This window comes from Lipotes vexillifer, unplaced genomic scaffold (assembly GCF_000442215.2).
Source record: "Lipotes vexillifer unplaced genomic scaffold, Lipotes_vexillifer_v1.1 scaffold1921, whole genome shotgun sequence".
In the NCBI taxonomy this organism is placed as follows: Eukaryota; Metazoa; Chordata; class Mammalia; order Artiodactyla; family Lipotidae; genus Lipotes; species Lipotes vexillifer.
The window spans coordinates 14,528-25,667 of NW_006796019.1; the positions used below are offsets into that span (position 1 = coordinate 14,528).

General features: G+C 43.2%; 1 protein-coding gene across 1 annotated transcript in view; it reads left to right on the forward strand.

Moving 5' to 3' along the window:
- Nucleotides 1-1,532: 1,532 nt before the first annotated feature.
- GPAT3 (glycerol-3-phosphate acyltransferase 3) overlaps nucleotides 1,533-11,140 on the forward strand; it is a 56,861-nt gene continuing 47,253 nt past the window's right edge. Inside the window, exons 1-2 of the mRNA XM_007468099.1 lie at nucleotides 1,533-1,774; nucleotides 9,591-9,657. Of these exons, the coding sequence (XP_007468161.1) occupies nucleotides 1,634-1,774; nucleotides 9,591-9,657 (208 nt within the window). The 5' untranslated portion in view covers nucleotides 1,533-1,633. The remainder of the gene's footprint in view (nucleotides 1,775-9,590; nucleotides 9,658-11,140) is intronic.

Consider the following 11,140-nt stretch of genomic DNA (forward strand, 5'->3'; position numbering starts at 1 on the left):
TCTCAGCTTGGTTTTTAGGACCAAGTTACAGTTTTTTTCCCCTTCCTAGTGGGGTAAGGAGTTGTGATACCTGCCTTGCAGGAGGTGCAGAAGCCAAACATTTACATTCTTTGCAGGGGGTTCTCCTCTCTTCCGCTCTCCATTTCCTCCAAACCCTGGGCCGAGGCAGCCTCTTTCGCAGTATTTGTTGTCAACACTCTTTGAATTCAGTTTGCTTGCCGTCCCAGTTTTTCTAGCTTGAAATTACACGCGAAAGAGACCTGTACGAGATTTTGGTCCCATTCAGTGACGATCTGGAAACGCTGGGAGACTGATTTCCTTATCTACTACATCTCAACATCCCTTCTTATGCTTACTCTTAAAAACAGATCAGGTTTCTAAGAGGCAGGAACCGCAGTGAAGGAAATACCCGCACAAGCTTTTTGCCCTTTACTGTTCTAAGAAGGGCTAACGAGGCAGCGATGTGGGCACTGAATTCCCTGGAAGCGCGCGTCAGCTGGATGAAGCTTGCGGCGTCCTGGTGTTTTTCTGTGGCTTCTGTGAGAATAGTGCTGGGTGAAAGGTAGGGGAAACTGTAGTTGGAATCTTGCCGCAGGAAGAGAGCGACCCTCGGCGGAAGGATTTCTGTGCCAAGGGAACGGCGGCTGAGCCGGGAAGGCGACTCGTGGAGAGAACTTTCCACTTTCAGGAAGAGTAAGATCTCGCCCGGCAGCTCCATAGAGTAGGGAGGGGAAGGAGGAGGGAGGAAAGGGAGTGGGAGACCTGGAAGCGGAGGAAGCCGCAGCTGAGCAGCGCCGCGGGCATTTCCCTCCCCTAGACAGCCCTGCCGAGAGGTCGTTTTACACACACGCAAGCAGGACCTTCTCAAGCGTTCCGGACACGTCAGTAGTTCATTGCGGGGCTGAGAAAATTCTAGCGTGTTGCAGATGAAAACTCTGTTCCCTGAAGAACCTCAGCTGGGAGTGCTGGCGAGGCGGGGCGCGGGGAAGACTGGAGGCCGCCCGGGAGGCTGCGGCGCTTTCCGTGCAGATCCCTACTAGAAGCTCCCCGTTGGGTGGCGGAGGAGGTGGGGCGAGGGCAGGGTGCAGAAATTGGGCGCTGGGCGTCCGAGCCAGCCCACCAGCAGCGCAGTCCTGGACCAGGCGTCAGTTCCGCCAGCGGCTGGTGTGAGGTGGTGCGGTGCAGGGCGCCGCAGGGATCCTCGTTCCGGGAGGGCCTCCGTGACTCAACGCTGAGTTGTCCCAATCACCACCCAACTGAAATCAGGCACAGGGTGGGACACGTTCCCCGCTGCGCTCGCGTGTCTCCACGCTCACCCCCAGCCCTGGTCGCCTGGCGGGCGCTACCAGGTCTGCGCAAGCGGCAGCAGGGGGCCTGGGCCTCCAGCCGAGAAAGAGTCAGCCGGCCGCGGCGAGGTGGAGCCCGAAGAGGAAGGAAATTGCTGTCCTCCTGAAAGTTTTTCCCGTCCTCTCTTGTTTTCCCTGCAGAGGTGAGTGGCAGGCGGCGGCGGCGCTGACTCCGGGGAGCCGGGCCCCGCACCTCTGCTCCCGGAGCTGCCAACCGACTAGCTGGGGACAGGGAAAGCTGTCGCGCTCGGACCTCCTCCGTGGACCCCTTCTGGGTGCGCCGAGCCATGGATAGCGCGGAGCTGGCCGGGAAGATCGTTTACACCTGGCTAACTCTGGTGCTCGGCTTCATACTCCTGCCTTCGGCCTTTGGGGTGTCTTTGGGCATCTCCGAGCTCTACATGAAGATCCTGGTGAAAACTTTAGAGGTGAGTGCATGGGGGCATGCCGCGGCCCCTCCTCCGAGGGCTTTAGGGAGATCCTGGGGCGATGCGAAACGAAGGTAGAGCTGAACGCCGAGTAGACGCGAGGGGACCAGCGAGGAAAGTCAGTGGTCCGGAGGGATGTGCGTTTTAGTTTATTCGCGGCTGCATCCCTCCTCTCCCGCAGAGCTGGAGGGATTCGGACTAAAACCACTGGACCACCCTGTTGTTGCTGTGGTTAAAGGCAGAATTACCTCCACCCCCTGCTGTTGTTATTATGAATTTTACTGATCAGAATATCAATGCAACCGCCTTTTCTATTACCGAATTTCTTTATATCCTTTCTGCGGGGCAGCTGTCACCTCAGTGTCCTTAGTTTTTACAGCCCCGGGTTTCAGAGGTCCTTTCGTGGACTAAGGCATCCTGTCCAGAAAGGCATCATGTTCTAGTGTATACTCAATATAAGAAACCAATTGCTGGATGGTAGAAAGAAGTCTGATTATATTTTAACAGAGTCATGGAAATTGAATCTAACCAATGGCACTTGAAAGGTCATTGAAAATCTATATTCCTTGACCTCAACTCTAAGTGGGCCTGATGGGGAACAACTACAGCTTACCCTTAATACAGGGCTTTATTAAATCACAGAGGGTTCCCTGTTGATCCTCTCATCAGATGCTCCCCAAAGCCTTGGAAGGTAGGGAGAGCAAGTGTTATTCCCCCTTTTACAGGTAAGGAAACTGAGACTGAGAAGTTCAGTGGTTTGCTTGAAGTGGTGGAGACAGGAGTCTTAACTGAGGAGAGGGCCTGCAGCTATTGGTTAATAGTGCAGACTTCGGATGCAGATTTTCTTTGATTTGGTACCAAAATCCCAGCTCTGCTTCTCAGTATATGACCACAGGGAAGTCACCTACTTCTGCTTCATTTGCCTCATCTATAAAATAGGAGTAACAATAACAACTATTTCCATAGGGTTGATTAAGTGAGTTAAAATATGTCAAGCATCCTAGAATGGTATCTGTATGTGTTTGCTGCTATTAAAAGAATAATATTATTCTTATTATTCAAGTAATAATAAAGTAATAATATTATTACTTAGATTCTAGCATCCTTGTTTCTGTAACTACTAAAGTACCTTCTAATACGGGTTCGCAGTTTTCTGCCCTTATTCTATGTCTGCCCCCAGGCGAGGCTTTATTTGCACTTCTCCTTCAGGCAGGAGGGTGGCTCCCAGATATACATCTCTAATCTTTTATCTCTTACCTGGAGATTACCAGCAGATCTCCCACCAGCTCATCTCCTGCAAATCTATTCTACCTGCTTATCTCCTGTTTTACCCCACATTTTTGTTGTACTTCTCTTTGTGACTATTTTTCTGTCTAGTCTTTGAAGTTATATTTGATTCTTCATCCTCAGCCCTCATGTTTTAAGAGTTCTGTTGTTTCTACTTGGGAGATAGTTCACAGTCTTGAACTTATCTTGTTGACGTCACACTCTGAACTTGGTCACACTCTACTGTGAATTTCTTAGCTGCCTCTTACTGTTAGATCTTCAGAATACTCTCCCCGTAGCAGGTGATCCTCTTCAGCTGGTGTTCACTCTTTCTCAGAACTGAAACGATTGAACTGTTCTCCCATGTAGCAATGTCTTTGGGAATTGATACCCCAAGTGAGGATAGAGTAAAGTAAGTTGCACACCCTGTCTTCCAGGTGCTGACTCCTATATGCTTGCTTGAGTAAGTCAGGATACAGCTAAAGAGATGTCAAGGAGAGAAGCCTGCTAGTTGCTGTTAGCCTGGCAAATAACTATTATACTTGGAAGGGATGTCTCCAGCCCAGGGTCTGGCTTCAGTGTGGCAGGGCCTCAAGTTTTAATTTTTGTCCATCTAGACTTGAAGAGACTTAGAGGTGCACTCCTTGTTAATCAAACTCTCAAGAATGCTAGTTTTCTAATTATAGTGGGAGATACACCACCTAGCTTGGAAACCAGGTAGATGGCAGCATAAGGAACCATCCTCTTAGCTCAGACCAAACTTATTAGGTCAGAGAGATGCTTGGCATATATGGAATTAGAATGGGGATTCATTTTGTGAGCCAACTCTGACTTGGGGGTAGCTGCCTGGAGTGCCTGTTTTTGGAAGCAGCTGGGCCCCTCAGGAAAGAGCTATCATTTCATAGCGATATCTGCTTTAGGCACAGGAGAGGGAGATAGCAACCCAGGGTTTTCCATCCTCTAACCAGAACAACATTAGATGTTTCAGAGACATTTCTGTTAAGCAGAGGTTGGTACAGTGGATTGCTTTTTTTTGCCAACTATGGGGATAATTCTCTTAAAAAGTGTGCTGGTTGTTTAATATTAGAACATCTTTAGATCTGGAAACATACCCTGCCTTTTTGTAGAGTCCATTCAAGGCCCAGCCCTTCTGCTACTCATTATTCTTTAGTATGTTCTCAACTGATTTGCTTCTTTCTTTCTTTTGCATTCCAGTCCCAAGAATATTCTTTGGGCTCTTTGATTGGAATTAGCTATTTCACAGGTTTCCTTGGTTACAATTTACACACCATTTTATTTTTTTATTTTTTGGCGGTACGCGGGCCTCTCACTGTTGTGGCCTCTCCCGTTGTGGAGCACAGGCTCCGGACGCGCAGGCTCAGCGGCCAGTGGCTCACGGGCCCAGCCGCTCCGCGGCACGTGGGATCTTCCCGGACCGGGGCACGAACCCGTGTCCCCTGCATCAGCAGGCGGACTCTCAAACACTGCGCCACCAGGGAAGCCCCTACACACCATTTTAAAAGGTCATTTAGTTTGGTACATGATGTGTTTACTTTGATAAGTTTTCTTGACAATGGGTAGATTTTTTGTGATCATAAACTCAAATTCTGGAAGTTGCAATGTGTGTGGGGTACCTTCAGAATAGCTGACTGCGGTAACTGCTAATTGTCAAGTAACTCAGCCGGCTATATGCTCTTCTTGGGCCCCTTCTTAGCTCATCAGTTCAGGTAATAGTTATTTATTGAGTACCTACTGAATGTTGCCTTCGGTATTGCTGAATAGCTCTAGATGTGTTCATAAGTCCCTGATATATGGCTAGCTGCTTGAGGGTAAGGCTTGAATTCTTAGCCTAGAGTAAGTGTAGTGATTCTCCAAACCAGTGATTTTCAAGGGGGTATATAACAATTTCTTAGGAGTATATATGCCAATATGGTAGCAGTATATTGGGGAAAATTGTTTTAGGAATACAAACCATGAAAAGTAAAACTTTTGTCTGAGAGGATTTGTAAATGGTAGTCCATCTGCATGGTGGGATGTATATATCTGAATCTCTGGGAGAGTGTGTGTGAATTTTTTATGTTTAGCAAACAGGAGCATGGATTAAACGTTGAAATATGCTGTTCTCAACCCTGCAAGGTTAATGATGCTTCCTATTGATTGACCTGAGGATTGCTATTCATTGGCCTAAGGTTCATAGAGGGAAATAAAGAATGGGAAGAGAATATAGGATTGATGGAGAAGAAGGCAGGGGAATGATATGTAAATTATCTAATCTAACCAGATAATACAAACAATAGACAGAGAAGATAAATGTTAATGGACCGATTTTCCCCTCAACTTTTGAGGAATAAGTTGGATGCATGAACAACTTACTCCAAATTTCTGGCATTGTAACCTTGGGCAGATCACTCAACATCTCCACCTTAGTTTCTACATGTGTATACAGGAATATGCCTCACAGAGTTATTGTGCAGATTAAATGAAGAGAGGTGAATAAAAGCACTTGATACATAGTAGGTGCTCAAATCTTAGTGGAGTTTGAATTGGAACACTCTTTGGTTGTGTTTTTTTGGGTTTTTTTTTGCTCCTGTGTGGCTAAGATTTAACCTACCTTCAGATCTTTGATGGGTCAGCACACATACATACTCAGAACAGCTTACTCCTGCCTTTTATTTTAGTTATTGTTCTTTCCCTTACCATTTCCTCCATCCACCAATTAGTTTTCCGTCATTTTAAAAAGGCAGGTCAATAATTTTCAGATGATAAACACCTCTTATTATAACACTCAGGTATTATCCCTGGTGTTGGAAATATAATAAATCTGCTAGAAGGCCATGACTCTTTATGACAGAAAGTAATAATAAAGAAAAGCTACCAAAGCAATATGCTTTTCAGATAACTTAATTCTACAGCACCTCCCTGGGTTAGGGTCTGTTATTATTCCCATTGATAGACTGGAGAATGGAGGTTCAGAGGTGATTTGTCTGGACAGTGGTATACAGCTGTCAGTGGTAGAATCAGGATTTTAATCTGAATCTAGAGCCTCAGTTCTACTCTGCTAAGATGACAGACTGCTGAGATAACTTTTATTTTGCTACAGATGATGGCCAGCTATTATTTGAGTAAGCCTAATATTTTGAATTTTTATATAATTTTATATATTTTTCCTTTTTTTCTTTCCCTCTATTTAGTCAATTCTTAAATGTCTTTTTAGTGTGAAAACTGAAAGTTGAATTGTCTAGGTGACAGTGTCTCGTTCTTGCAAGCTTTTGGCCTAAGCTTTAAAAATTATACTTAACCCTTTATTTTGGTGAATTGTGGACAGCTACTTATTTTCTTCCAAGAGGATTTTGAAATTAAGTGGGGGTGAAAACCGGATTAAAAGTTGTCACCCTTCTTGGTAGGGGTAGTGAGATGGGGAGTGGTAGCCAGGATTGTTCGAAGCTGCTATCTTCAGGGCCCTTTGCAGACAGAGCTGCATCTTTCCTGGTGCCTTGAGGTAGATGTGTCCTGAGATACCTCAAGAGATTTAGAACCTCTAAAGAGATATTCTTCCTCTGTATTTGGGCTTACCTGATCAGCTAGAGAAGCTGGCATGGTGAAAGAGAAATAGCTATTTATTGGGAGATGCACTGATGGTCTGGAAAACAAACTGATCATTTTGGCACCTATATAGATGTAGGGAGGGAGGAGAAAGCCAACATTTTTCTACCTTGTGGCCGATTGTGTGATGGTCATTGGATAGATTATCTCCTTTAATCTTTACAACAACCCTTGGTATTGTTCAGAGATGATGAAACTTAGACCCCAGGAGGTTAAAGTCTTGTCTGAGATGATTACAGCAAGGAAGTGGCAGAACTGCGGTTCACGTGGACTTCTGTCTGTCCAGCTGCAGAGCATAGGCACTTGGTCATTTTTCACTGGAGAGTTAGCCCAAAGAAGAAAACCGTTTTCCAGCACAAATTCCTTTTGGCATTAAGTGACTTCTCCTCCGACCTTAAAACTTGCTAATCTTGAACATTGTAACTACATTTTGGAGGATAGACCTCAGAGTTGGCATTTCAGGAGAGGGTCTCTCTTCTGAAACTTCTGATGATGGCACAGGGAGCCCTTTGGAGCACATGATGTTATTGGAGGAATGCCCCCATATTAGTTTGCTGCCATAACAAAGTCCCATAGACTGGGTGGCTTAAACCATGGGAATTTGTTTTCTCACAGTGTTGGAGGATAGAAGTCCAAAATTAAGGTGTCAGCAGCTTTGGTTTCTTCTGAGGGCTCTCTCCTTAGCTTTAGATGGTGCTGTCTTGCTGTGACCTCACATGGTCTGTCTTCTCTGTACATGACTCTGGTTCTATTCCTCTTGTTATAAGGACACCAGTCATACCGGATTAGGGCCTCACCCTAAGGGCCTCATTTTAACTGAGTCACCTCTTTAAAGGCCCAGTTTCCAAATATAGTCACATTTTGAGGCACTGGGCGTTAGGGCTTCAACACATGAATTTTTGGGGTGCTTTGTGTGGGACACAGTTCAGCCCATAATAGCCAAAGAATACCAACGTCTTCCATCTTATAAGCATGGACTAATTGTTCTAGTCTAAGGTAATTACCATTTATATAAAATATAAAATCACATGCCCACAATGAAAAAAGTGAGCTCCAGGATAAGGATGATTGATTGTTGACGAAGTTTTATTTTAATCATGTCTTAGGTCTCCTTACAACTGATAATAGGTAACAAGGCTTTAAAGTGAAAAACTGTGGAAATAAACCTTTACCTCTATTGAGAAGAGATGGGAGGTAAAGTCCGGAGTTTGAGAATTCCTGCCTAGATCAGCAAGGAAGAGAAAAGGACGCAACCAGATTAAGACTCGGAGCCTATTATCATTTGTGACTTGCCACTTGAAGCTGGGAAGATTAAGCCTCTATTCATAGGCTGTTTCCTAAGCACCCATGGCATGTTCCTACTTTGCTCTTTGGGATGTTGTGCAGGGGTCCTGACGTAGTCAGATCATGCTTTGCTCCTTGACCTTCGTGTACATGTTTTAGGTTATTTATTCTCTACTACTTATTTTCTTATTTATTTGAGAAAAAATGTTTACCTCTCTGCTTGAGCCCTTCAAGCCCAGCAACAGCTGAGGTTTTTGCCTTGACGGATTTAATAAATTCTGTCTTTTTGCCCCTTCAAGAGTGCCTAAGTCGTAATTATAATTATCGTGCCTTTTACCTCTTCTTTTGCTCTTCTCCCACCTCCCCAAATAAGGTCAATTTAGACATTGTTAGCTTCTAGAATTGTAGGCATCTAGATAATATATAGAGAGATTTTAAAAATTAAGTTATTTATTTATTTATTTTTGGCTGCGTTGGGTCTTTGTTGCTGTGCGCGGGGTTTTCTCTAGTTGAGGCGAGTGGGGGTTACTCTTTGTTGCGGTGTGCGGGCTTCTCATTGCGGTGGCTTCTCTTGTTGCGGAATACAGCCTCTAGGCGTGCGGGCTTCAGTAGTTGCAGCATGTGGGCTCAGTAGTTATGGCTCGTGGGCTCTAGAGCACAGGCTCAGTAGTTGTGGCTCTTGGGCTTAGTTGCTCCACGGCACGTGGGATCTTCCTGGACCAGGGCTTGAACCCGTGTCCCCTGCATTGGCAGGCGGATTCTCAACTGTGCCACCAGGGGAGCCCCCAGATGTCTTTTTAACTTTTTGTTTGTTTGTTTTTAAAACTTTTATTGGAATATCGTTGATTTACAATATTGCGTTAGTTTCTGCTGTACAGCAAAATGAATCAGTAATATATATATATCCACTCTTGTTTAGATTCTTTTCCCACATAGGCCATTACAGAGTGTTGACTAGAGTTCCCTGTCCTATACGTAGGTCCTTATTAGTTATCTATTTTATATATAGTAGTGTGTACATGTCAATCCCAATCTCCTGGCAGATGTCTTTTTAGTTAGTGACTTCATGGATTCCTTTCCAGCTTTCCAAGTCTCACGCTGCTCCTTTTGAAAGCTTTTGTCTGATACAGGCAATTAGGCATCTTTGAGTGTGTCTCATCCTTGAATGCCTAATTTCTTATGAAAATAATATTCTTTGTGCCCTGTGTTTATGTCTTTACATGTGTTAATCTCATTTAATCTTCATTGCAGCCCTATGGAATAGGAACTATTATCCTCATTTTACAGATGAGGAAACTGAGGCTGAGAAGGATTAAGTAATTTTAAACCCAGATAGACTTGATGCCATAGTCTGTGCTCTTGCCCTTCATGCTTTCTGACCTTTCCAAGGAGTAATTTATTGGGGTACCAGGTGTGTGTGAGGGTTTTTTAATAGGGTAAACATGATCTTTTCCTCCTTTTATTTGGGCATTACCAGTAACTAGTATAAGAGTATATACCTGGGATTTGGAATACTATTATATCAGAGATTCAGTGGGGTATCTCGTCAATTTACATAACACCAGGGTTTAATGATTAATTTCATGTCTATATAAGCATGGTTTAAATATCTTGCATTGTGTCTGTGGCACAGTTTACATTAATACTTGTTGTTTTTGAACAGTGGGCCACGTTACGAATTGAAAAAGGAGTCTCAAAGGAATCAGTTCTTAAAAGCTCAGCTTCTGTTGGTAAGTCTTCCTTTTCATTTTAATGGTTAAAGTATCCAAATTGGGTAGATGTATCTTCAAATATGCATAGAGTAGTACATTTTTTGGGCCTTGGATTGTTCATAATTCTGACCTTTATGCAAAATAGCCGCCTTCTGACTTTTGGATGAGTTTTTACTGTAAAGATGTAATATGTGCTGGTTCATCTATGTGTTCTTATAGGGTATTTCTAAAGATATGTATTTAAAGGTGGTTACCCATGGTAGTTAATGGTCTTAAGAAAAAAAGGCTAATCGGACTACCTGGGGTTAAGTTAAACCTATGTTTGTGGTTTCATTAGCACCTTATTCTAACTTGTGGTTCTCAAAGTATGTTCCTCAAAATATTCTTTCCTGCTAAAAACTAATTAGTAATGCATGAAATAAAAAAATAACTCCCTTGTGAAATAAGCTTGGGAATCACCACATGCTACACATTCCTTTTGGAGACTAATAATGTATAGTAACAAAGGCTCAGAAAAGTCCTGTAGTAAAGAAACTCACTTAATTTTTGTTAGAAGTGAGTTAACAAATCAACTGAGCTAAGCAGTCCCTGCTTCTATATGTGTGCTTTGCCTTTGTCCCAATAAACCCTTTCACTTGGGTTAAGAATTTTAAGAATTTTTAAGACACTGGGTTCAAAGGGGAGTAGAATTCTGTGGAAGTGATGGCTGTGAAATTAAGGAGAAATAAACCCTTGATTTAATTAAAAGATTAAGGCTTTATGTGTTTTTCAAAAATAATATAGAAACAATTTTGTGCCCATCTAATTTAGGGTTAAAGATGGTCAAAATGTCAAACACTTCACTAGAAGGAATTTATCTTCTGAAGGCTTGTCTAAGAGAAATTGTAGAAATTATATGCTATAGTGCATTTAGGAAATAAAGAATCTGACTGAAAACATCTGTGCATTTTTGTGTAATTAGATTGTTATGTTCAAATGATTAAAGCAACTAGTAGAGCTTCATGGTGTCCACTTAAACACCAAAGGGTTAGCACCAATAACATGTTAACCAAGATTGGATATTTCTGGCTCTACTTGGTCCTCTTATTGACCTGAGAGATACCTTCTCTCAGGTGTAGCAGATCTACTAAATTTTTTTCTGGGTTCTTTCTAAATGTGTGCCCTTGTGATTTAAGGAGAGAACAAACTTTATTGCTGATTTTTTGTTGTACTTGGTGAGATTTTGGGCTGTCATTGTTCTTGGGTGAAATTCTATGGGACCCTACAGGTTGGGGTGGTGGCGGCGCATATCTTGGGCCATGAATTTAAAAGGGCACAAAGTGTTTCAATTTGGTAGGTTAAGAGGATTAAAAAACCACTAGCTGAGGGTGTTTGTAGCATTGTTTTAGGTTTTTCAGCCTAATGAGAGTGAATATTTCCACTTGTTGGATTTTTTTTTTTTATCATGCATCTGTCTTGTCTATTTTTGGTCTTTGCCTTTTTCTTGGTACCTCCAGGAAAG